This window comes from Monocercomonoides exilis, assembly GCF_001643675.1.
Source record: "Monocercomonoides exilis strain PA203 chromosome Unknown scaffold9-1957334, whole genome shotgun sequence".
Taxonomy (NCBI): Eukaryota; Preaxostyla; order Oxymonadida; family Polymastigidae; genus Monocercomonoides; species Monocercomonoides exilis.
Window position 1 is genome coordinate 1004764 of NW_027150554.1, and position 27702 is coordinate 1032465.

The 27702-nt window shown below is 36.2% G+C and overlaps 11 protein-coding genes across 11 annotated transcripts; 7 read left to right on the forward strand and 4 right to left on the reverse strand.

The window, feature by feature from the left end:
* Positions 1 to 218: 218 nt before the first annotated feature.
* Positions 219 to 4817, forward strand: MONOS_14056 (uncharacterized protein; the record flags this gene model as incomplete). The annotated part of the gene is made up of 4 exons (XM_067866824.1): positions 219 to 310; positions 381 to 431; positions 523 to 811; positions 1176 to 4817. The coding sequence occupies 4 exons, from the start codon at positions 219 to 221 to the stop codon at positions 4671 to 4673; spliced, it is 3930 nt and encodes a 1309-aa protein (XP_067732465.1). The 3' UTR covers positions 4674 to 4817.
* Positions 4818 to 6079: 1262 nt separating this feature from the next.
* Positions 6080 to 6679, reverse strand: MONOS_14055 (uncharacterized protein; the record flags this gene model as incomplete). Its single annotated transcript, XM_067866823.1, has 1 exon — positions 6080 to 6679. One exon carries the CDS (start codon positions 6677 to 6679, stop codon positions 6080 to 6082), a length of 600 nt encoding a protein of 199 aa, XP_067732466.1.
* A 2084-nt stretch (positions 6680 to 8763) lies between these two features.
* MONOS_14054 (uncharacterized protein) lies at positions 8764 to 9711 on the reverse strand (the record flags this gene model as incomplete). The annotated part of the gene is made up of 4 exons (XM_067866822.1): positions 8764 to 9239; positions 9290 to 9520; positions 9625 to 9668; positions 9707 to 9711. 4 exons carry the CDS (start codon positions 9709 to 9711, stop codon positions 8764 to 8766), a joined length of 756 nt encoding a protein of 251 aa, XP_067732467.1.
* A 1574-nt stretch (positions 9712 to 11285) lies between these two features.
* MONOS_14053 (uncharacterized protein) lies at positions 11286 to 12196 on the reverse strand (the record flags this gene model as incomplete). Its single annotated transcript, XM_067866821.1, has 2 exons — positions 11286 to 11806; positions 12115 to 12196. The coding sequence occupies 2 exons, from the start codon at positions 12194 to 12196 to the stop codon at positions 11286 to 11288; spliced, it is 603 nt and encodes a 200-aa protein (XP_067732468.1).
* A 245-nt stretch (positions 12197 to 12441) lies between these two features.
* MONOS_14052 (uncharacterized protein) lies at positions 12442 to 12799 on the forward strand (the record flags this gene model as incomplete). The annotated part of the gene is made up of 2 exons (XM_067866820.1): positions 12442 to 12499; positions 12573 to 12799. The coding sequence occupies 2 exons, from the start codon at positions 12442 to 12444 to the stop codon at positions 12797 to 12799; spliced, it is 285 nt and encodes a 94-aa protein (XP_067732469.1).
* A 1240-nt stretch (positions 12800 to 14039) lies between these two features.
* On the forward strand, positions 14040 to 14836 carry MONOS_17194 (uncharacterized protein; the record flags this gene model as incomplete). The annotated part of the gene is made up of 4 exons (XM_067870090.1): positions 14040 to 14136; positions 14275 to 14293; positions 14449 to 14481; positions 14635 to 14836. The coding sequence occupies 4 exons, from the start codon at positions 14040 to 14042 to the stop codon at positions 14834 to 14836; spliced, it is 351 nt and encodes a 116-aa protein (XP_067732470.1).
* A 195-nt stretch (positions 14837 to 15031) lies between these two features.
* Positions 15032 to 15286, reverse strand: MONOS_14051 (uncharacterized protein; the record flags this gene model as incomplete). The annotated part of the gene is made up of 1 exon (XM_067866819.1): positions 15032 to 15286. The coding sequence occupies one exon, from the start codon at positions 15284 to 15286 to the stop codon at positions 15032 to 15034; it is 255 nt and encodes an 84-aa protein (XP_067732471.1).
* A 1528-nt stretch (positions 15287 to 16814) lies between these two features.
* On the forward strand, positions 16815 to 17195 carry MONOS_14050 (uncharacterized protein; the record flags this gene model as incomplete). The annotated part of the gene is made up of 1 exon (XM_067866818.1): positions 16815 to 17195. One exon carries the CDS (start codon positions 16815 to 16817, stop codon positions 17193 to 17195), a length of 381 nt encoding a protein of 126 aa, XP_067732472.1.
* A 2019-nt stretch (positions 17196 to 19214) lies between these two features.
* On the forward strand, positions 19215 to 19511 carry MONOS_14049 (uncharacterized protein; the record flags this gene model as incomplete). Its single annotated transcript, XM_067866816.1, has 1 exon — positions 19215 to 19511. The coding sequence occupies one exon, from the start codon at positions 19215 to 19217 to the stop codon at positions 19509 to 19511; it is 297 nt and encodes a 98-aa protein (XP_067732473.1).
* Positions 19512 to 20863: 1352 nt separating this feature from the next.
* MONOS_10585 (uncharacterized protein) lies at positions 20864 to 21160 on the forward strand (the record flags this gene model as incomplete). The annotated part of the gene is made up of 1 exon (XM_067863045.1): positions 20864 to 21160. One exon carries the CDS (start codon positions 20864 to 20866, stop codon positions 21158 to 21160), a length of 297 nt encoding a protein of 98 aa, XP_067732474.1.
* A 3866-nt stretch (positions 21161 to 25026) lies between these two features.
* MONOS_17195 (putative Capsular polysaccharide synthesis protein) lies at positions 25027 to 26072 on the forward strand (the record flags this gene model as incomplete). The annotated part of the gene is made up of 1 exon (XM_067870091.1): positions 25027 to 26072. One exon carries the CDS (start codon positions 25027 to 25029, stop codon positions 25828 to 25830), a length of 804 nt encoding a protein of 267 aa, XP_067732475.1. The 3' UTR covers positions 25831 to 26072.
* Between the last annotated feature and the right edge of the window lie 1630 nt (positions 26073 to 27702).

Below are 27702 nucleotides of genomic sequence, written 5' to 3' on the forward strand. Positions count from 1 at the left end.
ATTTTCTTGAAACTCAAGAAAAATTAAAAGAAAAAATAACATATTTAGTGTATGCATTAATAATCACAGTTGATTTGTTGTTTAACGTTTTCAAAAGTGATTCATTGGAGAGTGCTTTTGATAGAGAGTCATCGCTAAAAACTCAGCTTGAATTTGCTATATCACAACGAGAAGAGGCAATTTCTGCATCAGTTAAATTGGAAAAATCTTTGCAAGAGATGAGATCAATGATTCAAAATACTGAAGAAGAAAGAGAAAAGAAGAATGAAATTGAGAGACTACGGAACACAGGGAAATTAGCAGAGAGAAGGTGTGCCATTTGAAGGAAATATCATCAAGCGTTGTATTTTTCAACATGCCAATTACACATCTTAACATAGATTTTGGGAAAGTCTTGCAAGCGATGCAACCTCAGCTTCTTTTCAGCCAATGTTTGCGGTCAGTTTTCTATTGCAACTCACATCTTGATATTAACACTAACCTTTTGTTTGTTTTAATTCTTTTATAAAAAAATCCTGAAAGAAGAAAAGCAGAAAAGGAATTGGACACCAACGAGAATTGCTTTGTGAAAGAATCAAGAGAAAGAAATGCTTTTCATGTGATTGAAGAAGAACACAAAAGGAGAATTAAGCTGGAAACAGAACTGAGAGAAGAAAAGGCAAAACGAGAAGAAGAAAGGGCAAAACGAGAAGAAGCAGAAAAAGCGCTGGCGAATACAAGAAAAGCACTTTCGAAAGAAAGAGAAGAAAAAAACAAGAAAATGGCGCTGCTTTTGAGAAGAGTCGAAGGATTGAACGGGCAAGTTAAGAGGGTGTGCATATCTTTGAGTGAAATATTTTTATTGAGATGTTGAAAGTGAATCATTTTGGTTGCACTGCTTTGTATCGTTCGTTCGTTCGTTCGTTCTTGCTCTTGTTCTTTTTTCTTTCTTTTTCTTTCTCTTTGTCTTTTTCACATTTCACCTTATCATCATTCATCTTTTTCCCTCGTTCATTTTTCATTTTTCATTTTTCATTTTTCATTTTTCATTTTTCATTTTTCATTTTTCATTTTTTTATATTTATTTATTTTTTGTTATTGTTATTATTATTTTATTATTATTGTTATTATTAATTTTTATTTTATTTTATTATATTTATTTATTTGATCGCATATTCTCTTCATTTCTGATGCAGATGACGAAAGAGCTTGACTCAAAAAGCAGTCTTATCAAAACTCTGAACAGAAAACTGAGCGAAAAGAAGGTTTTCGTCAATTCCTCATATTTTTCGACACCTTCTTCAAAGAATGTGAAGGATAATAGAAAAGAAATGAGGGAAAAGGAAGAAGGAGAAGGGGAAGGAGGAAGAGAAGGAGGAAGAGAAGAAGAAGGAGAAGAAGCGAAAAAAGCGAATGAAAGAAGAGAAAGAAGCAAAAGAAGGGAAATATTGAGATTAACTCCACATCATCCACATCAACAACATCCACTTCAGAAGAAGAAGAAGAATCTGAAGAAGGAAGAAGAAGAAGAAAAAGAAAATGAAGAAAAAGAGGAGGAGGAAGAAGAAGATAAGCAAGGGACGATGATGACGATGATGGACTTTGCAGATGATCCGTATTTGTCAGTGAGAATGGAGCGAATGATTGGAAAACTGCAGAAGATGGAGAAGATGGAGAAGATGGAAAAGATGGAGAAAACACAGGAAAAAGCACAAAGTGAATGTGAATGTGAAAATGGAATGGAAGGAGGAAGAGGAAGAGGAAGAGAAGGAGAAAGAGAATGGGGAAGAGGAAGAGAAGGAGGAAGAGAAAGAGGAAGAGAAGGAGAATGGGGAAGGAGAAGTATTGGAAAAGATATTACAGGTTTGGAAGGTTTAACAGGAATAAGAGGAGGAAGAAATGAAAACAAAGACGAAGGGAGAGAAAGAGAAAGAGATAGAGAAAGAGAAAGAGTGAGAAAAGAAAAGATAAAAGTGAGTTTTAATGAAATAAAACAGAAAGATAAAGAAAAAGAAGAGAATTTTGAAAGTTATGATAAAGATTATGAAGAAGAAGAAGAAGATGATGATGATTATGAATTCAAAGAATATGATTTCAGCAAAGAAAGAGAAAGAAAAACAGAAAAAGCAAAGCAAATGGAAGAGGAAAAGCAGAAGGAGATGTTAAGTTATTCAGAAAAGAAGCAAAAGGAACCAAATAAAATGGAAATGTTGAGATTTCAAGAAAAAAATAGCTTTGAAAACAGAATGAAGGAGAAGGGAAGTGACTTTGAAGAAGAAGAAGAAGAAGAAGAAAAAGGAAGAGGGGGAAGAGAAAAAGGAAGAGAAAGAAGAGGAAGAAGAGAAAAAGAAAGAGAAGAAGAAGAAGATGATGATGATGATGAAATCAACGTTGATGAGCATATTTTGTGTCCAGGTGAATTGGAAGAATGTGAAACATCGCTTCTTTCTATTGAAGAAGAAGAAAAAGAAGAAAAAGAAGATGATGGTAATAACAAAGAAAATGGAATGGAAGAAGAAGAAGAAGATGATGATGATGATGATAACATTGATGTTTTCCTTCACAATAATAACTACAATTCCAATGATGAATGTGCATTGGATGTTCTGACAGAAGATGAGGCAATTGAGCTGATGTTGGAAGACGAAGCGGAATTAAACTCCTTTTTAAACACAAGCAACATCAACAAAATTTCCGTTTTGAATGAAGAAAATTCGAAATTTGAGAATAAAAAAAAGGAAAAAAAGGAAAAAAACGAAGTTGAAAGAATCAGAACGCCTCCAATTGAACGATCGCTTTCTCCACCTTCATCAGCTCAGAAGTTGTCTTGTTTTGCTTCTCCTTCTGATGATTTTGTTGAAACTTCTTCTTCTTCTTATCCTTCATCATCATCATATTCTCCTTCTTCTTCCTCTTCCTCTTCCTCTTCCTCTTCCTCTTCTTCTTCTAATTCTTCATCATTATCTTCTTCCTCTATTAATAAACCATCTTTCACTCCAATTTCTCCTTTTCCTTCAAAATCTCATGTTTCTTTCCCGTTCAACACACAACAGAAAAATTCTTCTTTTCAAACAGAAAATTTATCAGACAAACAAAGAGAGAAAGAGGTAAAAGAAGGAAAAGATGATAAAAATGATGGAGATGATAGAAAAGAAGAAGATGAAGGTGAAGAAGAAAAGGATTTTCGTAAAGAGAAAGGAGAAGGAGAAGGAGGAAGAGAAGAAGAAGAAAGAGAAAGAGAAAGAGAAAGAAAAGGAGAAGAAGATTTATTTGAGAATAAGCCAAAGAAACAATCTTTTGACGCAAACAAACAAATCATAAAGAAAAAGAATTCGACAGAAAGAAGAAGAAGAAGAAGAAGAAAAGGAAGAAGTGAAAGTCAAAGTGAAAGTCAAAGTGAAAGTGAAAGCAGAAGAAGAGAAAAAACAAAGAAAACAAAAAATTCAAATGAAAATTCGTCTCATTCACCAGAAAATGACTCATTTGAAGCTGATTTTTCTGCTTCTGCTAAATTTTTCACTCCAAAACGAACAAATCCTACAGAACCTTCGCAAAATTCTTCTTTCTCTTCGCTTTCTTCTTCTTCTTCTTCTTCTTCTTCTTCTTCTTCTTCTTCTTCTTCTTCTTCTTCTTCCTCCCCTTCTTCTTTATCTTCCTCTTCTTCTCCCTTTTCTTCTTCTTCTTCTTCTTTTATTTCTTCTCCTTCTTTCTCTTCTTCTTCCTTTTCCTCTTCTCTTTCTTCTCTTTCTGTTCCTTCTTCAGAATCAGCGCAAATGTCTTCAACAAATTTGATTCATCATCCTCTTCAAAAACATCATCATCATCATCATCATCATCAAAATAAACATCATGTGAATCTCTTTATTAATCAGAAAGAACAAAAGAAAGAACAAAAGAAAGAGAAAGAACAAACGAAAGAGAGAGAAAGAGAAAGAGAGAAAGAGAATGAGAAAAAGCAGGGTATTGAGAAAGAGAAAGAGAAAGAAAAAGAAAAAGAAAAAGAACAAGATGAATTCAATATTCATCATCGTCATCATCGTCATCATCATCATCGTTCAAAGAACACTCATTCATCCAATCACAACCACACTCCGCATAATCTTCACGATTCAAGCTCTTTTTCATACAAAAAAAATAAGCATTTTAACTCTTTGTCTTCTCCTTCTCCTTCTCCTTCTTCTCTTTCTTCTCATTCATCTCTTTCTCCTTCTCCTTCTTCCTCTCATTCTCCTTCTTCTCTTTCTCTTCATTCTTTCAATGAAAGCAACAATGAAACACCAAGCGAATCACAATTTCCTCCTCTTTCTCCTTCGAATGAAAAAACAAACAGAAAACTTCACAAACATCATTCGAAAATTCATTCTTCTTCTTCTTCTCTTTCTTCTTCTTCTTCTTCTTCTTCTTCTTCTTCTACTTCTACTTCTTCTCACCTCTTCTTCATCTCCTTCTCCTTCTCCTTCTCTCCTCGCCTTCTTCTTCTTCTCTCCACTTCTTCTTCTTCTCTCCACTTCTTCTTTATGCTTCAACCTTCTTTTCCTTCTCTCTCTTTTCTCTCTCTCTTTTTCTCTCTTTTCTTATTCTTCTTTCTTTATCTTTTCTTCTTTCTTTTTCTTCTCTCTTTATCTTTTTTTCCTTTCAACTTCTTTCCTATTATCTTCTTTTTATGCAGCTATTCTATTTCCATATGTTTGTGAATTCAACTATTAAACCTCAAGCACCTTTCATTTAATACTTTCTCCTCTCATCTTTTCCTTAATCTTGTTTTTTTCTATCTTCATATTTTTTTTTCCTTTTAACTACAGTTATAAAAAAAGATATCCCCTTAAAATAGTTTCAAATATTCAGATATTCTTTTTGTTACCGAAATTTCAATCATTCATTGACTATGTCATTGAATGTCACAGGAAAAAAATAAATTTATGAATTTTCAATAAAAAACAAAAATTAAATCATTACAAAGATCAAAGCTATTTGTTACAAACGCAATGATTGAAATGTATATTGTATGTTAAATGCTGAATGAAATAAAAGACAAATGAAAAGAAGGAAAATAATACGATACAAAAAAGTTCAAATCATCAAAAATCAAAAACAAAACCATATCCAGCATGCAACACCTGTGGAAACTTCTAATTCTTCTTCCGATCTTCTATGTTTGTTGTCGTTGCTATATTGCATATCACGAGAAATCTTTAAAAAAATTGAAAAGAATGAAAAGCTTCCATTCATGTGTGTTCATGAACAATTAAATATTTAAAGAAAATGAAACTTATTAAAGATTGAAAATTTATATTCTTCGAACATCAAAAAGTTTGCACGACCGAATAATACTCAGCAAAAAAGAAAATGCTTTATATTCGTACAATTATGGTTATTTTCGAAAATTAAATCAATCCAAATTTGCGTATTAAAAATATTACAAAAAATGATGATTTATCATATTAATTAATTTCCAATGTATTTAAAAAGTTGTCCCACAAAAATTCAAAAAAAAGATCAAACATTGAACGAGATTATCATCTCAAAAAAAATTTCCCAGATATTAACTAAATATCAACAATTTTAAACAATAAAAAATATGAGAAGAAATAGTACTATTTCGACAAATTCATGGTATCATAGTCAATTCAAAACACAAAAGAAAACTTATCTTAAATGTTCAAAAACTAACTTGTCTATTTTCCCTCTGTTTCCTATTTACTCTTCCCTTTCTGATAGTTCTCTAACTTTGACTCAAAAAGATCAAATTCAACAAAGAAAAAAGACAGACACAATAACAAAACATCACTTCACACTCTCGTCAACTCTCCCTTTCAAAAATCTCACCCAAAGATCAATGAATTCCCTCACAACTCTCTCCATTAATGAATCTCAATATATACAAAAATAATAGGGACAATAACCAATTTTATTATAGGGACATTACAGTGACAAAAAGCACAAGAAAACAATCGGATTCTAACTATTGTGCACCTGGGAGGCTGCTCGTCGTATCCAGGTCCGGATAAAGCAGCCTGAAGGCTGCAATATCAAATACGAACAGTCATGTCCAGCACCCTTCCGATAGAGTGCCAGCTAAGCATACACAACAACTTGTTTCTTAAAAAGGGACACCAAAAGAACAGTTTTGAGATTCATTAATAGAAGAAGAGTCAAGAAGAAGCTCAAATCTTCTTGAAAGAAGATCTTGAGAAGATTGAGAAAGAAGAGAAGAGTTAGATGACGTAATATCAGAGTGAAATGACTTTCTTGTTCGTTGAACCTTTTCTTTCATTGTTGAAGATTCGAGGGCAACCAGAGAGCGTTGAGGAAGATATCCAACAGCAGATGCGCAGACAAATGAGCCCTTGCGCTCAAAATACAAGAAGTCCTTCATGTGAGGGACTGATAGTGATGGCCATGAAATTTGCTGAGATGGTACGTACTCTTCAAAGTACCTCTCATGCACATACTCCTTGATAGATGATGACGATGGAGAAGAATTAGTTGAGGATGATTCAAAAATGTCTTGTTGTGATGTCGAAGAAGCAGATATCGAAGTGTTCATATTGTTTTCGAAGAAGTTGATCAAATCATGAAGTGTGGTAATGTGTTCAGTTGATAAATTGTTGTTGATTGTGTTCACAAGTGCACCAAATTCACTATCACAAATATTCTTTCCATGGTGCTCAGCGAAGAAGTTGAGTTGAGTGTTTTTCATTTTTAGAAGTTTGGATTGTTTGGAGAGGATTAAGTTAAGAAGGAAGCGATTTCGGTTGTGTAGACCCGAATCGCAGAAGAACTTAAAAGTGTGAGTGTGTGAGAAGAAGTTTCTTTTGATCACAGATTCCAGACACTCAATAACAAATCTGTGATCATTTGAGAGACAGTCGGAGAAGAAGTTGAATGTTCGTTTTATTTGTTGATTATTTATTTTTTGTGGTGAGATGATTGTGAATTGGGAGACTTGTTGATAGTTGAAAAACTCTTGTTGAAGTTGGTTCTTTCGGATTGGCAGTTTCCATTTCTCTTTAAAGTCGAAGACGAAGACTGCTTCTCCCTCTTTCAGATTATCAACTGTTGATTGATAGTGTTTATGTTGCATTTCTGCAACAAGTCGGTGTTGTCGAAGAAGTTTGAGTGTATGAAATTCTGCTTCAGACAGTCCATTTTTGTTTTGTGAAGATTTCAGTTAGTTTTCGAGATAGTTCAACTTCTCACACATGCCGCAGAGATCTGTTCTCCTTTTTGATTTGGAAAAGTTGGTAGTGAGTTTGTAGAAGTGGGAAAGAGAAACTTTGATATTCGTTTCTTCTGAAAACTCTTTCCATTATTTTGTCTTGGGCTTGAAGATTAATCTCTTTTCATTGGGAGAAAAGATGCCCGTTTTCTTTCTTCTTTCTTTCAGTGCTTCCAATCCATATGAAGATGTGATTGATGATGATAGTTGTGGAATGGAAGTTGTTGGATGAAGTGGAGAGATGAATGATGATGATGATGATGATGTTGTTGTTGTTGTTAATGTGTTATTTGAAGTGTTGTTATTAAATGTTTCTGAAAAAGAGGAGGTACCACCAAATTGAATAGTTGAAAACGTTGGTTTTGTTTTTTCTTTGGTATAGAAAGAAAGGGAAGGAGTGTAACCTTGAATGTGAAGATTATTCCATGAAGAACTCCATTTATCACTATCGAATTCAGTCACTTCAGCATCATTGCAAATCCTCCAAAAACTGTTGATTCCACTCTTCCTTTTAACGATAGCAATGTAATGTCCGTTTTGTTGATCCAGACGTTTGAATAGTACTTGCCCAACTAGATGATAAATGATGGTTTCTTGATTATCTTTTTGAAGATGTTGAATATCTTTTGAAGAAAACCCTTTGCAGAAAGTGCGCTGGTATACACGATCTGTTTCCATAAGGAGAGTTCTGGAAGGAGCAGAACAAGCAGCATCAGTGCATTCATGACAGAGGGCTAGCACCTCTGGAAATGAAGTCATTTCCTCACATCTCTCAGCACAGCATTTCTCTTTGCAATCGTTGCAATAAACGGTGTTCTTTCCATCCAATATCTCTGTTGCAAAAAGAGATGATAGACCTTTGTGAGGAGAAGATGAATTAATTACCACGTTATTGCAAGCTTCGTTGAAATGTGATGAGATTTTTTTGCATTTTTGGCATCTGTGATGAGTGATTAAAACAGGATTGAAGGTGTCCTTATTTATTAACTCATCTTTTCGAAGAAGTTGGTGAAGATTATTAATTCCTCTGCCACATTTTGCTGCTGTCTGCTGCCAAATCCACAAAAGTTTTCCCATTTGTTGATCAGTGATGGAACCCACGAACGCGCTATCATTCAATCTTTGGATAGTTGATTGCATACACTTATGATACACAAAGATGTGTTCTTCGAAGTTGTTTGTTTTTTGATTAAAGATGGGTTTTGTTTAGTTATAGAAGAGAAACATTGAAGAAGAGAAGCCAAATAGCATGTGTTGCCTAAGTTTGGCAACCTTTTTGCTATTCGTGATGATTTATTTGCAGAATTTGATGAATTTGAAGAAGATTGAGGATGAAAATGATTTTTAATTGAATATTCTTTAGCATTCTTTTTAGAAATATTTTTTGAAGAATTATTTTGTTGATATATTTCAAAATTTGAAGATAGAACGCTTTGTTGTTGAAGTGTTGAAGTGTCATTCTCTTTTTAAAATGAAGAAAAGAGAGTTTGAAATCCTTGAGGTGGAATTAACGTGGGTGAAGTGGCATTATCAACTAATTGCTCACTCACAAACTCATTATCATTTTAAAATGATGAAGAATTAATTTTTTCTTTCAATTTTTTTGAAATTGAAATTTGTGAAGAAGAAGTTTTTGATTTGAATATTTTGTGAATTGGTATTGGAGATGGAGAAGAATGACGTTTGTGATTTGAATTTTTATTTTGGTTTTTTGTTGGACCCCTTTCTCTCCTAATTGGAGTCCTGATTGGTGCATCAACAACTTGAGAAGAAGAAGAATTAAAAGAAGAAGTCTTTTTTTCTGAAATGGTTTTTGAATTTTTATTGAGTTGAGATGATGTTGAAGAAGAAGATGATTGTTCTTTCTTAGAAGAATGATTTTCTGTAACAATTTCATTTTCCCAGGCATCTTCATCAATAAATCTGGCGTAATCTGGCTCCGCTCGCTGCTTTTTCTTTGCTGATTGAAGAGAAGTTGAGGCTTCAGTGGAATGGGCTAACATCCAGTTGTTGCCCTTTTCCCAGTCCTGTTCATTTAAGCCTAAATAAACAGAGAAAATTATTTTAAAAAAAATATTAAAAAACACAAACCACTTTTACAAGACGGAAGATGAGGTTTTTGAGGAGGAATGATAAATCCTTGGTTTTTCTTCAGTGTTTGCTTCGCATAAATAAATTTTCCCTCTGTCACATCATATCCATAGTCTTGCAAATCGGATAATGATGTATTGCGGGAAAGCGCTTGCAGCATTGTTGTCTGAGTGTGCAACGGAGCGTTGTTGTACACTACAGACAAGTCTTCCAGCAGCTTTATGTGATATTCTGTTTCAAAAAAATTAATAATTAACAAATCAAAAAGTGAAAAAAAAATAACAGAGAGTAAAAATAATATTTTTAACACAATGCAAAATATTAAAAAACCAAACCATTCAAAGACTTCAGTAAATCATTAATTACTGAAGATGATTGCCTGTAAGTGTAAAACAAATAGGCAAGCAACGAATCTACGTCATTTCCGCCGATGCGCTTTATTTCTTGCCATAGAACATTGCATCGAGAATTTAATGTCGATTCGCGTTTTGAAAACTACATTTTTCTCTAATAAATATTTTCTTATGGAAAATCACAATTATTCTTAAAAAAATTTTTTTTATTTAAAAAAATATGTATTGTTTTTTTTTCATTATTTGACTATTTCTAAATTTGTTGAAAAAATTTTTAACGTGATTTGGATTTATAAAAATATATTTGAAAATTTTTTATCAGAAAAAAATAAGAAAAATTTGAGATCACTTTTATCGAAGGTTTATTGAAAAATCATCACATAAATGAATATGTGTTATGAAAAAAATCATTCTCAGATAAAAATATTTTTAAAAATATTTTATATCATCCTTGAATGAAAAATAGGATCCAACCCTTTATTTTATTTTTTTGCGAAAAAAAGATCAAAAAAATAAGCGTTAAAGGGCGAGAATTGCAGGTAGAAGAATGCAGTTTTTTGGCAATAGATGAAGTTAAAATGGTGAAAGCAATCATTTTATGCAAAAAAAAGACCCCTGAGGATTCTGTCATTTTGTGATCTCCATTGTTTGGACAAAGAAAAAGAGCTGATGCTCTTCGAATACAGCGTTTGAAAATCTGGAAAAAATCGCTTGCTAACTCTTATTGCACGCACAACAACAAAATGTACATTTTAATTTTTTTCTGATATTTGTTTTTTTTTTTTTTTCGATTAACTCTCAAAAAATCAAAAAGACATGGTTCTGATTAAAGCCGGAGTTTTGTTTCTTTCATTTTTTCAAAACCACTTGCTTTTCCAACTTTTTACAGGTTTGCCAATAATGTCTTTTTCATATTGTTTGTAGTAATGTTATTATTTCTCAAATATATTTTTATATTTACCACTTTTTTTAATAAATATGTCAAAATATATTCAAAATCTTTTTATTTTATATTTGTTTGTCAAAAATATCTGATTGTTACACCGTTGGCCTACATTTATCTTGTGACGCGGCTTCAATTTGAAAAGTTTTTTTTTAAATGGGGAATTCTTCAGATGCTGCTTTCAACAAAACATATCTTCTTGCGCTGATTGAGTTCACTCTTCTGCTCGTGAGCCAACAAGAAGAATGAAGCATCACACATTCATTCATCTTCTTGGAGAGTTGCAGCTATTATTGAAGCAGTAACTGTTTTTTATTTGTGACATGCTTTCACAGCGCATGGTAGATGATTCAATGAGACGGGGAATTCAATTGCTTGTCGGAGGAAGACATCAGCGGAAGAGCAAGAAAATCAAAAGAATGCTCATGACTTATGTAGTGAAAGGGAGATATTTGTTACAGAAGCAGAACTGCAAAGAAAGGAAACGAACGAGAACTAAAGAAGGAGGAGAGATTAAGGAATAAGAATAGAAAGGGGCAGAATAGAAAATTAGAAAGGTTATTTTGTTCGATCTATTTAATTCAATCTTCATTTTTTTTAAATCAATTTTGAACTTAATAATAATAATTTTAAGACCATTTCATGATTTTTTTTTTTTATTTTTACTCTGATTCAGATGCAGATAACATTCTCATATGGCTTATTTTGACGAAGCAGACGCGTCTGTTGAATATGCTAGTCTCAGAATTGCGATCAGAAAACAGATGGTGCGGCGTTGGCGTGCGTCCATTTGGTTGGCGATGGGCTGTAACATGGAGTGCCGAGAGTTGACAGTCGAAGTACAAAGTGCAGGAGTCGATTGGGCTGTTTGAGTGGAAGATGCAGGATCATCGGCAGAACCTGGAGCGGATGCGGGAGTTTGATAAGCTACGAAAGACAGTGCGGACAGCTGGGGCAGCAGAAGGGGTGTCGCCGATGCTGCTACTGCTGAAGCCGCGGGGGGAGTTCTATAAGGAATCGGAGCTTTCGTGCGTGACGATGGTGCAGAAGAAGATGAATGAGGGGGAAGAGAACAAGGTGTCAGTGATGCTGCGGGAGGACGAGAAGGAGTAGGAGCGGAGGGAAGGGGCAGTGAAGATGCGGGAGACAAGACGGCAGCTGAACCGAAAGCTGGGAGAGAAGAACGCGAAGAGGAGGGCGATGGAGATGAGCGAGACGATGCTTGCGAGGCAGATGAGAGAAGAGGCAAGGAAAGAAATCAGCAGAAAAAGAAGATGAAATGAAGAATGTGGTAAGGAGATCTTTGGATTTTCCAAAAGAAGATGAGAAGATATCAGAGAAGGAAGGAAGAGCAAAGAATGAAAGAGATGGAGGCATGTGGAGTTTGGAGATCATTTCTGTAGGAAGGTGGTGGGAAGGAGGTTATTGACTGCAACAGCGAGAAGTTTAAAAGAAATGACATCTCTGTATTCAAAGAGCGACAGTCTTGTTTTGAGTTTTTCGGAAGAAGATGGAGGTGCTGATCCTACAAAGGGATTCCGCTCGGCTGGACACTGGATTCGGAGCTTGGACTTCGATATGAGGAAGATCATTAGGCTTTGTCTTCTCCATCGTAACTTATATTTTCTATTGGATTTCTATCTTTTTTATGAGTGACTTCATCATCTTTAACAGCAGCAGCATCGGTAATGTTTTCCACTCCACTTGACACACGGAAGCAGTTAACTCTTCGGATAGGAGGTGCAATTCAGAACGGAGTAGATGTTCAAACGGCGTGAAGTTTACGGTGGCAAATGAGTTTACAATCGTTTTGAAGCCAGTTTCCTCATTCAACAAAGAAAGGCACACTGCGTCGCATGGAGAACTATCTGACTGATGCTGTGGTGAAGATTGTGGAAGAACAGAATGTGATGTGTATAAATACAGAAAGCTAGGTCCATTCCGAATTACAGCTGATTATGAGTAAAATGTCACCTACAGCTTGAAGTTTCAGGTTCCGAAGCCAGAGAAGAAGTTGTGGATGAAGAAGCTCGTAAAGAAGATGGTGACTCAAGCAGACAGAGAGCAGACGAAGGAGACGCGCGGGCAGAGGCTGGTATGTCACAAGATGGGATTGGAACAAACGAAGAAGTGGAAGATGCGAAGGATAAAGAGTTGAGGAAGTGCTTCATCACAAATAAGAATGAGCAGCTAAGTGAAGGGAGCATATCTTGAAGAAGGCTGAATAATTTCTTTGCACTGGAGAAAAGAGGAAATAAAAATACGAGTAATCGATTGAGTCAATGAATGATAAAAGGAAGAAAAAGAAAAGAAGAGACGGAGGAGGAGGATGGGTATATGGCTTGGCATCTGAGGGATTGGCATAAAAATTGGCATCATGGGCGAAACGTGAACAATTTTGAGAGCGATGAAAGTTACACAACAACAGAAGCAGCAAATACAGATGAAACAGATGGATCTTTCTCTGTTCCAGTCACAAAACATATTCAGTTGAATTTGGTTCAATTTTCGAGAACGAATAAGACGAAATTAACAATATCTGCTAATTATGATCGCTGCTGAAGAAGAAGAAGAAAGAGGGGCAAAGGGTCGACAATGCGGGAAGAGAAGGAGAGGAATGTGCGCTGACAGTGCTTGTGGAGCAAAGGAGGTTTGATGGGAGTAACGGGGCAGACGCAGAAATGGAGGAGCTTAACGTCATCCAATACTCGCAACATGTACAGAATACTTCGTGTGCTTTTCGCGACAGCTTTATGTGCGCTCCATCACCGAGGCCTTCGTCTGACCCTCAGTTCGCGATAGATTTATTTCGGAGGAAGCAGTAGAAGGAGTGGGCTCCTGAGATTCCTCAGGTTAACATCGAATGCTCACTGTTTGTTTCGTGCGTGGTGTAGGATGTGAAAATGAATCTGTTCTATGAGCTGAACGAGAACTCGATTGTTAAAAGCGATAGACTTGCTGTCGATGAGAAATGTGATACGAATTACTAGCTCATTTTGTGTGGAGGTCCCTTTGAGAAGTTCACTCACAAGCACTGTTTTCCGCACATCCTGAAAGGACACAATGGAAGAGAGTTTGGAAAGCTTTGTGGGGTTATATTTGAGTCACAATACGCAAACCAGTTACTGAAGAATGCTGTGGAAGCAGCAAAGAAGAGGGAAAATGGAAGCTTCAAAGGAATCTGCAAGTCTAAGTTGTATTTGTTGCTGTCTGATTTGAGCGGGGCAGAAACGCAGGCGAAGAAGTCTATCATATAGTTAAATAGGATTGCGAATGAAAAGAAGACACAGTTTATAACACATGAGAAGAAGTTTGGAGAAGAGGCGAAGTTTCACTCCCCAAGTGTTGAAATCTTTAGAAGACTGGCTAAAGAATACTTTTATCTTTGGTGAAACTTGGCTTATTACAAACAAAATTGACTAGATTTTCAAAGAAGAAAGATTTTAGGAAAGCGATGAGAGCCAAAGGCTGCGGATGTTCTGAGTTCGACGAGAGAAAAAAACAGAATTTCAGACGGATCAATGTTGGTGATGGAGAAGATTGGAATAAATGTTTGTGTTTATTTTCTTTTTATTTAACAAAGAAATATTATCAATTTATAATAAATTGCTTATTTTAATTTTTATTTCATATTCTTTTAAAAATTTTGAACTATTTGCTTTTAATTTTTCTCATTTTCTTGTGAACAGACATTCTTGACAGGGATTTGTTAGTTGATCGCATTGGTCATTTTGTGAGTGTATGCATTGACAACCTGCATCGAAATGCCTGTCTGAACTGCCTCTGCATAATAATCATAGAGACGCCAAATCTTTCCACTCTGTTGTGACCTACACAAACAATCTCCATTAAACTCTTGCAAGACGCGATGAAGACACAATTCCTCATTTAATAAGGTTTGTTATATTTTTCTGCTTTTGAATATTTTTCTTTCATTCCATTTCTTGTTTTTCAAATTAATCTTCTATATATTTTTATTTCAATTAATTCAATCAAATAATATTCATACATGTGAATCATCCCTCATTAAATCACTTATTTTCAATTAGTTTCGATCGCGAAGCATGGGCTGCGGATCTCTTCCAGGATAGCTTCTCAGAGTTTCTGCTGCCATTGGAAACAGAACAGAAAAAAAAGACTGAACAATGTGCCATCTCCACCGCACCATTTGCTTCAACAGATATTTCGGTAATGCCGATGACTGCCTCCTTTCCACACACGCTGGCTTTCTCTTTTCAGAGTCCACTTTAGATATCTTCTCTGCATCATCAACATCTTCTTCTTCTTCTTCCTTCTCAGATCAGTCATCCACAAACCGCTTTATTGTTATTATGATCGAAAAAGTCAAACTCCCTTCATCCAAAGCAAGCATCCTTTCATATTTCTCACAAAAGACCTTTCTTTCTCCTCCACCTCCAATTATCATCTGAATATATTTCTTCTCCATCACCCTCCAGAACTCCTTCTCCTCCACCTCTCAACAGCCACATTTGGTATCGATTCTTTTCTTCTGCTCCCTCCAAATGCTCTCTTGCATATTACTATCTCTTTTAATGTCATCTCTTTCATGAACTTCATCGCAACAACAACAAAAGCTGTGAAATGCCCACCCCTTACTGGCTTTGCCAGCTCTCCAACATCATCCAACTCATCGCAATGTTCTTCTTCTTCTTTGATGTCTTCCTCCTGCTGATGGCACATCAATGAACAGATCGCTTTATTCAGCCCATCATAATCAATCACTATCACATCTGAAGCCCACTCCCCAATCAACAAAGTTGTCTCTTCCTTCCTTTTCACTCAATTTGAACCACCGCCGCTGAGCTTGTATTCTTCACATTTGTGATTTGCCCGTTCGTGTGTGTTATCGGCAGAAACAAACATTTATTCAAATGGATCTTCTTTCTCTTCTTGTGGAGATAGAAGCAAAAATGGTTGAATAAATTGGATGATAAGCAGTTTTCCTGAGGTTCTTGTCTTGCAGTTGTTTTCTGTAGCGTCAACGATGAACATCCTTTTTTCAAGCATGGGAATATTTCAACAAAAATACAACAACCAGAGAAATGAGTATTTTGCTCATTTTTCTTCTATCGCTTTCAACAGAATCAGATGATACTTTGAAGAAAATATTGTTCCCGTGGGAGCTATTCATTAATGAATTGGAGATTTGATTGTGAAAGAGATGAAGAGAGAGAAGGTTACTGCATAAGAAGAAAAAAAGGAGAATGGAAGATGCAAATTCTTTCATTTTGTGATTCATGGAGAAATCATATCGTGTTATTCATCTTCCTCGTCTTCTTCCTAGAAGGTCAAGACATCTGAATCTTTTGCAGAAGAGATAAAAGACTTATTTACACGTACGGATGAAATGTTTGATGTAAAATATTTAGTGAAAATCCACATGACTGCCTATTGTCAACGAATTCATCTGAGTGGAAGGGTTTCCAAGAAGCGGTTTACTCAATTACAGAGAAGAGAAACAAAAGAAGAAGCAGCAGGGAGGGTTTGAGCCTGAGTTAAATAAAGTATTTTGTTTTCTTTTTCTCACCTCTTCGTCAGTGTTTGGATTATCCATCTCTTCTTCAGCTCTGTTGGCTGCGTCTTCTTCTTCATTTTCTTTTACGTCGTTCATTTCCCAGTCCCCCTCCATTGTCTCGCCCTCTGATGACGCTGCTTTTAGCGCCAGGTGGGTATTGGAAGTTGCATCATTTTCTTCTCTTCCTCTTCATTCTCTTCTTCTAATCCTTCTTTTTCTCTCCTCCTTCCCGGCCTCCTTCAGCCTTCAACGCTTTCTGCAAATTTCTTCTTTAGCTAGATAAGGAGCTCTCCAAAAGAGAAGAGGAAGATGAGGAAAAAATTGAGAGAGAAAGAAAGAGTTTCAAAGATAAGTATTAGCATGTTTCAACTTTTATAATTTCTTATCGCATTATACACACAAAAACTATTCTGTTGCTTCAACTGCATCTTCCTCTTCACCTTCAGCTTCCTTGTCTTCTTTGTCTTTGTCTTCGCAACATTCCATTGCACCTTCTTCAAATGACCCATTCCATTATTCACATTCAAACATGGTGCCTTTTCTATTCCACAATACACCTCTTCCACTCCTGATGTTCCATCAACATAAATTGTGTCTGCAAAATATCCATCTATAAATATAAACAAATCGACATTCCAATCACCGAATGCTTCTGTTCTGTCATGTCCAACAACCGAGTTGTCTTTCTGAGTGATGTTTCCCATGAAGGCGAACAAGGGCTCTTTCACAGAAGCGACAAGGGATTCTCACACAAAATACACATCTCTTCCGACACTGGCCTTGTTGGCTGAAAGCACGATGTTGGTGATGGAAAAGGAGGATTCTGACACTTGTGAATCATCCTTGTACTTGATCATAAGAGCACCGCCTCTTCCTCCAGAACTTGTATCCTCGCTCACAGAGCAGGTGGAGAAGGCTGTGTCACTCACTGAAAATGTGTTGGCAGAGACGGATGAGGCGAATGAGCTGCACCCGCCTTTTGAGGCAGTTTGTTGGTGTTGTGGAGCTGAGTTGATGTTGGTCATGGTGCAGTTGGCGAGGAGATGGAGAGGCCAGGGGAAGTGGCATTTTTGAAGAAATAAAAGAAGAAAGAAGAGGAAGCAAAGGATGAGTGGAATGAATTCCTTTGTGTATAAAGGAACGATAGAGCGAGTATGTGGAATTAGAGTGTCAAAGAAGCAATAATGGAAAATTTTGAACGAACAAATGGTACAGAGAAGAAAGTTTGAACTCCAAATAATCAGGAGAAAAGAGAGAAATAGATGAATTTGAATCAACTGTTATTCTTGGCAATATTTTCTTTTCCATAATTCCATCCAGTCACTCAATCACGAGACTGGAATGATGATTTTGTGATGTTAAAGCCAAAGAAATTAAAGATGATAAAATGTTGTCATTTTTTGAAAGACAAAAAAAAATTTTTTTTTCATATTTAAAACTTTTCCAATGTATTTTGCTTTTTTTTCCCAATTATCGGTATTATTTAGTTAGTCTTGAAACTTTTGTTTTTTTCTGAAGTTTTATTCATTTATTTTTTTGTTAATTTTTACAAAACTTGATCATAAAATTTTTTTTCACTAAAAATCTTAAAAAGGTATGTTTTTTGCAAAAGGAAATAAAACAAATTTATATTACAAAAATTAAATCTAAATACTTTCAAAAAAAATTGATTTAACTCTTTGATCAAAAAATGCCACAATTGATTTTATTTTTTCGATTTTTGATCTTTTTTTATGATATCAAAAAAAATCACCCATATTTTTAAAGAAATCTCGTTGAAAGACAATAAAATTTTTGAAAAATGTCAAATATGCATCCTCCTAAACTCTTTATTTCATCTTTCTGACGAACCTTTGCATTGGTGACTCCTCTTCCTCCTTCTATTCTTGTTCCGATATGCTCCACGTTTCTTATGCTTTCCATTTCCTTCTAATTTTCTCACTTTTTAAAAATCAACACCTCCGATTTCTCTCATAAATTGCAACTTCACCTTCTGTTGCAGCTGCTCAACTTTGCTCGTGCACTACCATTGTTCCTTTTTATTTTCAGTATTTTCATTTCTTTTATTCACTTTCTTTGCTGTTGTTCCTCTGAAACGCACAGCTGCTTCGACTTCCATTATTACCAAAAGGAGAATAAAATCGATTAAAGAAACATTTCCAAACGTGGAATTGTCTCTCACAAATGCACAACTATCCATTTCATTATCCCTTCATCATCTCTTCCATTATCTATGAAAATCTTTCATCATCTTCGAACAACTTTTCATCATGGAACAAGATCAAAACAAAGACCAATTATTCTTGGTCAATCCGTCTCAATGCATTGCTTCTTCATTTCTTCCATCAGCCCTGTCCAACTTCCGTGTCAGCTTACTGCATATCAAATCTTCCCAAAGATCTGGATATCTTCAATCCAACTTTGTCCAATGACCTTTGAAGACGATGACAAACTGTTCACCACTTCTTCTTTTTCGACAATAATTTTTCTGTTTTATCTGATCTATCCATTAATAACGTATCTCATTCCAATGTTTGCCTCTACTTCATCTTATTCATATTCTCTTTCAAATTTCGATTTTTTGTCGGAAATTCTTTTTTGTAACATGAAAAACCTTCCTTTTAAAAACGGAACTATATCCATCTTTCATCGAATCCGCTTTTCAGTCTGGAATAACAAAGAAGATGGAAAAATACCTATGGAAATCTCTATTTATTGAATATTTAAATAAAATTTGAAACAAAATAACCTTTTCAAATTGTTGTTTTCCACTTTGCTGGAATTATTCAATCTGTAATTGTGTGCTAATGAGAATATTATTCAATTATTAAAATGGAAAAAAATCACAATTAAAAATAAAACATAAACACAAATACCCCCATTCAAAAAAATAAATAATCTATTTTATACACTTTTTTGAAATGTCGCATTTCTTTGGACCTTTCTATTCCTATTTGTTGAATTTTTTGTTATTTGTGATCTGAAGGAAAAGATTATGGGTTGAGAAAAAAGAAAAAATTTCAAGTTTTTGATGGAAGAATTTCGACATTTTCCATCAACAGTTTGTTTTTAATAATTATTAGCATTAATAATATGCTAATAAGAACAATTTTAAAAACCTTTCCAAACTGGTACAAAATAGACCTATGCCATTGGAAGAAGATCCTGCAAGAGAATAGACCAAGGAGTCTGAAAAAGAGAACAAGGCCAGCAGTACTTACAACAGATTCGTCAGAGCTGGGATGGGGTGCAGTGTTAACAATACAGAAAGAGAGCAAGGTGGAGAAGATATATGTCCACGGAAGTTGGACCCCCCAGGAGAGTGCGTTAGCGATAAACGAAAAGGAGTCCAGAGCAGTGTTGAGGAGATTACAGAGAAAGGGAGCATGAATGAAAGAACAGAGGATGTACCATATTCGTCTGAGGACAGACAATATGTCCACGAGATGGATAATACAGAAGAAGAGGGGAGCGCCATCGCTCATTCCAACACTGAGAGCATTGGAGAAGAAACTGAACAGCCTGGACATAATAATACAGACGGAACATCTCCCGGGAGAACAGAATATGGAAGCAGATGCACTCGGCCGGATGGCGAGAAAGCCGAATTATGCATTGAAGGGGGAGAAAGTTGAAGAGATATTGCAAATAGTCGCACCGAGAACACTAGATATTATTTCAGAACCGATGGCGTTGGTGCTCTGTGGAACTTTTTAGAAACGATCCTCTCTGAGAAGGGAGAAAGAGTGATTGAGCTGTAGTTGAACTAGATAGTGCTAATCTGTTATTGAGAAACATCGGATTGACCTTCAAAGAGATGAGAAGTGATGACTCGAATTTACCCCCATGTTAAATAATTAGTGCAAGACTGGAGATGATAATATATAAGAAGGGAATTTCTTCAAACGTAGAGAGATAACGTTGGAGCGAAGGACATATCAGCATCAATATTGACTATTCAAAAGAACGAAAGGGATTCGTAGAGAACGCTGAGAAGATTTAACAAGTCTTGGACAAGTGAAGTACTGATGATACTGGCCCCATCACAACCAAAGATGCTTAATGGATTAGGGGAGTATTTATTGAAACTCTATCCTGTACAAATGTTTTAAGTGGAGAGATTAATAAAGATGAAAGAAAAGTGATTGAGTCTATTAACCTTTTCGGAGAAATAAAGACGGAGGAGAAAGATATTAATTCATCTCTTTGAACTTACAAGAGAGATAAGCAGAGAAGGTGCAAGCAATTTAAATCAATGTGGGTTTTTGACAACTATTTCAAAAGTGGAAGAAACCACATACAACTCAATAGACCCACAAGCACTCCAGAGGAGAGCCCTCATCCTCATTATGATCTTTGGAGCGTTAAGGCCAGCAGAGCTGGAGAGAATGAGAAGTGATACAACGATATTCAAGGATAATACAATACTTACGCAAGGACAGATCAAAACGTCTGGAGGTGAGATTATCAAAGTTATTTCAAATAACCACCAAAACCCACGTATCGATGCAGTTGAAGCGCTCCAACGCTGGATGGATTTTTCAAAGACATCTTTTTGAGACAAGCATATCTGATTTGACATAGAAGGGAGTAGACCTGATAACCTGCAGAGGATCAAAGAAGAATTAGTGGCGGTCCTGAGAGAAAACTGAATACCAGACACATTTACCGCAAACTCGATAAGACACGCTGTGATAACACATTTTGCAAGACAACAAGATGCAGATTGGAAAGCAATCAATATGTACGCGAGATGGGCGCCAGGTTCTAGAGTAACCCAGGAATACTATACCGCGTTACCGGTGCCAGACACAAATTGGATCCTGGAGACAATCGGTGGATCAGTACCCCAGAGGGGAGAAGATTACAAGCCAGATAAGAGTGGAGATTCGAAGGAGGGTAAGCCCGAGATAGCAGAGGCAAATACGAAAGATCGCACTGAGAAATTACCAAAATCTGGTATTGAAGAAGGGAAGAAACCTACGAGAAAACGATCAAAAAGAAGAGAGTCTTCTGAAGGATGGAGGAAAGAAAAGTGAGACGGTTCAACCTCGATGTTCTACACCCCGACAACCGAGTCGTCAGAAGACACCCCCCATAATCCCCAGCAGCATCTGTGAGCTGACTGGAGAGAAGGATACAACTCCACTGAAGAAGAGAGGCAAAGATCGGAAGAAGCATAGTGGAAGAATCATCGTACAGATAGGGAATGACATTGAAGAGGTAAGGGCCAAACCGATGTCGCCTCAAAGACATCCCAAGAGAGGGAGGGAGAAGAGACAAGGGCCGCACCGTCACCCGCACGCTCTCAATTCATCCTCCGCACGATGACGTGCTAGACAGAAGGGTTTAAGATCATTACTAATAAATAAATAAATAAATAAATAAATACAAAATTTAATAAGAATAAAAATACAATAAAAGGGCTTTCAAGACTCATTGTTGAGGAGCAAACCTGCTCCTTGCGTTTGTTGATTCACTCCATTGCGAATTTATAAAAACGCAGTGAGACAGGTTTGCTCCGAGATAATAGCAAGACGGATGGAGAGACGACAGGAGGAGTGGTGCGAGGGGGAGTCAGAAGTGTGTGGGGAGATGACGAGAAAAAAGGGGCGAGATAGAGAAAGAGAGAAAAGAAGATCAGACGCCCGAAGTGGTTTCTGTACGTCGAGAATCTGGAAAGACACAAATGGAATGAAGAAACAGTTTAAATCATAAGCCAACTCCTTTAATTGTTATCGAACAAGTCGCAAAAAGAAGTGTCAGATTATCCCACGCAGCGTGTGATGAGTGGATTTTCTCTGCTGGATCAGCAGAAGAGCGGGAGGCAGAGCGCTGCACAAGCAGTTTTTTTTTTCACGCCTCGCATGAGCGAGAGCGGTTTTTCTTTCTGCTCCGTTTTTAGCTTTCGCCTCACCGGCTTCCTGCACAGCCTGCAGGGGAGAGCTCCGAGGGGCAAGTCCCCTGCCCTCTGGTCTTCGTGACCAAGGCAAAAGGCGAAGTCGGTGGTGAAGTGAAGCGGACAATGCATTATTTTATTATTCAATTTTTATATTATTGTTTTGAATTTGATCTCACCCTTTTTCCACGTCATTTGGGGAGGGCGAAGTTTTTCACTCAAACCACCCATAATTTAAAGATCAAACTCATTATTTCGGAGCAAATCCTGTCTCACTGCGTTCTATCAAAAGTTTAAAGCATTTGCATGCAGATTTCTAATTTGAAGATGCTTTTTTTTTTTTAAAGGAATTGCATACATGTTATCCCAATCAGTGAATTTCCTCTCCATGATCAATAAGTTTTCGGAGCAGATTCAATTAGGAAAGATTCAGACTGTGAAATGTCCATCAATTACTTATAGAACACTTCCATAAAAAAAGCATGACAAAAGGAGAAGATGGTGGAAGCCATTGAGTTAGCTCAAATAAAGCTTTTATATTAGAAACAGAAGAGTTGTAATATGAATTGAAAATGCAAGTAAACGATTCATTTTTAACCGAAAAGGTTTCCTTCATTTTCAATTTTCATCACAATCATCACCATAGCCATTTTCATCTTTTCCATCAATTTCCCTACTTCATTATCTTCTTCATTCTTCCTCTTTTTCCTCTTTATCAACACAGAAATTGTCTTCATAATTATTTCCTTTTTATGTTTTCACAATAAATAAAACAACCAATTCACTTCGTTTATTTCACATTCTAGATAGAATTTTTCAAAAGTGCGAAGCTGATTCAGTTGCTTTCTTCTTTTCTCCCTCAGATGGCTTTGCTCAAAGTTCGCGCCGAATGAATGAGCCTTTCATTTCCCCTTGGCACAAGGAAACAAGGAGATTTAATGTTGGAATTCTTCAACCAAGTTCAGTTGCATTCATTGCTGGAGGGATGAAATGAAAACGGAATGAAATGATTGTGTCATTTTGAAAACATATTTTCTGGAAAGAGAAAGAGGCAGACAAATGTCGAAGAAGCCTTTTGAAAGCAAAGGAACTTGCAGATGATGAAATGTCTGTGTGAAAAGCCATTGTTTTTCCGATATATTGCAATCTCCAAGATTGAATTTGAGTGAAAGGAAAGAGGAGACAGATGACGAAAAATGAAGAAGAAATGCTGGGGAAAGGAAACAAACACAATTTCCAGATTGAATTGAAGTGAATTTTAACGATCATGATGATGGTGATATTGCTTCATCATTGTTGCATTTTTGAGAATTGGAGAAGAACTTTCACATCGAAAACAATTATGAAAACAAATAACTTTTTTGGAAAAGGGAAATGAAAATATATTCACTGGAAACATTGTCAATAAAAGTGACGGATTCGAAAGAAAGGCACTTTCCAAACAAACAAGGATTTGTTGCTCGACAACTGAAGTGAAAGATCAAGAAAGCTATTTGAAGATCAGAATGTTAATGCGAATCTGAATGAAGTTGAAGCTGAAGCCGAAGATGCTGAAGAAGGAAAAGAAGACAAAGAAAATGATGAAGATGAAGAAACCGAAGAAGCTGATTTTTTGGAAGAACAAGATTTTGAAGTGGTTGGTGAACAACGCGAAGGCGAAGATGATTACGAAGAAGGCAAAGAAGATACAATTAATTCGAGCAATACAAATAGCTGGCAAAAAAAACTCATCAACTTTTTCTTTCTTTCTTTTATCGCTCTTCAAACATATTTCCCTTCATCATCATCAACGCTCAAGACGTCTGCGTGCTTGCATCATATCTTGGCTAGCAATTCGCTTCGAATGATCGGGTTCAAATTCAACATGTTTGCTGGCTCCAATGATGCTCCCAACACATTTTGCGATTTTGAAGGAAATGATGCTGCCAAAACACAATCTGATGGGGTTTGATTGATCCGCGAAAGAGATGCTTGAAATTCGCTTCATGAACCTCAAAGGCAAAGAAGACGAAGAAGACGAAGAAGACATCAATGACGAAGAAGACGAAGAAGAAATTCGAGAAATTCCGATTTCTCATTCGTTCCAGATAGCTTTGTTAATTAAAATGTCAATCTCAATAATCATTTCTTGGAAGATTCTTTGAACGTTTGGCCTCATGAAATTGCTGTTGAAGCCAATCACTTCAAGCCAATGACAGAAACAACCATCGTCAAAATCCATTTCTGCTCGCTTGAAGAGCAAAGGGAAAGAAGTCAGATGAACGACAAATCTCGTATTTGGGCTTCTCTTCTTTTGATGGATTCCCTTTTGAATCTGCAACAACACATTCTGCCTGAAAAATCAGACCCATCGGAAATGAATGCTTCCAGATGGAGCAGTGCTTTGGAAGAATTTGATGTGCGATGCGAGACAAGTTCTGCAACTGGGACGATTTTTTCTCGAATTCGAATGCACATTTTCACATTTGGCAGAAATTCTGCTTTTTGTGCCTTCGAGCGAGGTTTGCTCATCATGCTTGGAATATCGCTTATTTTTCTGTTTCAACTTGGCATTTTCACAAAAGCTTCTGTTTGTGTGGAATTGTTGAAAATCAATTTTTTTCTGATTTGACACATAATTTTTCTTTCTCTTTTGATGATCTTTTGTTCATAATAAATAAATGAGCCATTTTCATTTTTGGGTTTTCCACATACATATGTTTGTCGATCAAAAGAAGTTTTTGAAATTTTGATTTTGGAGCAAGTTATGCATGAGATCAAATAAAATCGTTCTCGAAATCTTCAGCCCCAGCTGCTTGGGAAGTGTGCTTTGTTTCAATTTATTCCGTGAATTTTATGTGTGTTTTTCTGACATTATTTTATTTTTAATGTAATTCTTTATTCTTCTTTTTCATCGAATTTTCAAAGATTCAATTTTCATTGATGTATCTATTGTTGCTTTTCCCGTTTTTCCTTTCTGCAGCTGCATCATCAAGTGAAGAACCTTTTCTTCATAATTTTGTGCCTATGCAAGATGACGACTCGTATGAAGTTCCAAAAATCATCTGGCTTTATTGGGAAGGAGAAATGAATCCGGAAGTGCGCTTTCTTTTGCACAACTTGAAGGAAAAAGTCAAGAATTTCACTCCTATATTTATCACAGATTCGACGCTAAGTTTGTATTTGGATCGAAAAACACTTACATCCGAATTGAAGAAACTTCCTTTGGCGAATCAAGCTGATTTTATTCGCTTTTCGTTGCTTTACAAGTATGGAGGTGTGTGGATGGATGCAACGACATATATTTGCAATGAAACTATTTTAGAAGACTTTCATCGAAATTTGACAAAGGCTAAAGCAGATGTGCTTGCCTTCAATAGCTATTGGCCTCCCGCGTATCATATCGAACTTGGGTTTTTGATGGCACCTAAGGGAAGCCCGCTTCTTGGAAAAGTCTTGGAAGAATTCAAGATTATGTTGCCTATGGGACGTTTATCATACATGAAAGATCGAATTTATGGTGGAGTGGAAATTAAAAGTCCCGTTATCCACCAATTTGGTTCGGATCCGGAGCATGATTACTGGGGGACTTATTTCATTGCTTATGTTTGCATGCAAACAGTTGTCCAGCGCGATTACAAAGGAAAGCCAAATGCCATTCTTATGGATTCGGAAGATTATTTTTACAAACTGAATATTGGTTGCAAGTGGGAATCTGCATGCATTGCGGATAGGTGGGAAAACGATCCAGAAGTGCGGCAGTATCCAATCACAAAGTTTTATTCTGGAACAAGAGGGATTGTGAAATTCCCGGAAGTTGATGTTATTTAGATTAATTGTTATGCTATGTTTTGTTATTTTTCAAAATAACAGTCAGTTATGCTTGTATTTATCTTTTTTTTAAATTCAATAAGTGATTGCCGTATTTATATTCCTTCCTTTTTTCACTGTTTGTGAGAGATTAATTAATCAATCAAACACACATCTTTTTTTGAAAACTTTTTATTTTATTTTGTTTTGTTTTCCTTTCATGATTCTTTTTGTATAAACATTTCGTCCAATAATCAGATAAATAGCAAATTTTTGAAAAATGAAATAAAATGTTTGCATTTATGTGATTCTTTTAATATTGCAATTGCAATTTCTCTTTGACAATTTTCCTCAGTATCATTTTTTGTGTTGTGTTTTTTTAAATGGAAAATTCTTTTTTTTATGCTCACAAACAACAACAAAAATCAATCAGCTCATAAGTTTTTCAATAATTAATTTCAATTATTTTTTCAGTTAATTGTTCTCAGTCTTTGCTTCAATTATAATTTTTGTGAATCATGTTTGACGAATTATTGAAAAGCAGTTGAAAGACAATTCTATTTTCATTCACTTTTTTCTTTTCTTTTCTTTTCTTTTGACTCGTGGACAAAGTGAACAGAAGTATCTCAGCTTTGATTTTTTCTTTTGATCATTGGAAAATCGTATTTTCCACGAATCATCTTCCAGCTTCACCACCACATGCTTGAATTGCTTTGATCGCCACACCAGCTGCGTTATTAATGATGGCAGCACAGACAAATCAAACAGATCAAAGAATGGTAAAAATGCATTTACATCAGTTGCTGTTAAATATTCGCTTGCTCCCCGTCTTCGTTCCCTTTAACGCTGTTTGTGAAGAAAGAAGCTGAAACAGCTGAACTGAAAGCATAGCCAAAAGTGCGTCAATACAAACTCACGCACAACATCCCCATACAACACAACCAGCTGTGTAACGCCATATCCCTCGAAGCATCTGCAGCGCCCGCTGCAACAGCAGCGGCAGCAGCTACAATCTGCACGTGCTGCATATACACCCCAGCTGCCTCAGACACCACAATCAGCAGCCGCCTCTCGATGTCTTCTATTTCTTCTGCAGATCTGCATGCTGCTCCAGTTGAAAAAGAAGAAGACGGCAAAGAAGAAGAAGTCTATGACGTTGACAAAAATGGAAACGATTGTGAATGTTCATCTCCAGCTGGTACTTATCTTCGTATCCTGACTGGAGAAGCAGACCAGTGGGCTGTTTCAGTTAAAGAAGAAGAAGAGGAAGAAGAGGAAGAAGATGATGATGAGATGGAAGAAGGAGAAGGAGAAGGAGAAGGAGAAGGAGAAGAAGAAGAAGAAGAAGAAGAAGAAGGAGGAGGAGAAGGAGAAGGAGGAGGAGGAGAAGGAGAAAGAATGGAAGATTATGACAGAACTGGTTGTGAAGAGGAAGAAAGTTATGTAACTGTTCTAACTGCTCCGTCGGCTTCAGCTTCTTCCTCAAATAACATGAGTTTAAATACAAATCAGATGGAAGATTCTGCAGGTTCAGTATCTTCTTTCTTTTCGGCCTTCTTCTTCTTCTTCTTCTTCTTCTTTTACAAATTCAATTTCATTTATGCCTCTTCTTCTTCCTCTTCCACTTTTTGTTTGCTTTTCAAAGATTCTCACTCCTGAAACAAACAAAAAAATCAGCTACAAACAGCGCTTGGCGTTCAATCTGAATTTAAAAGCGAAACTTCAGATGCACAGCTGATGGCTGAGCTGAAGGAGAAATAGATGTCTTTTGTGTATTCTGCAGACATTCTCTTTGAAAGAGCTGAAGACGAGCTGCATGGAAATGTCCACCTTGTGCCTACGATGATGACAACTTCCACAAATTCGATTATCCGTACATGAAGAAAGTGGATA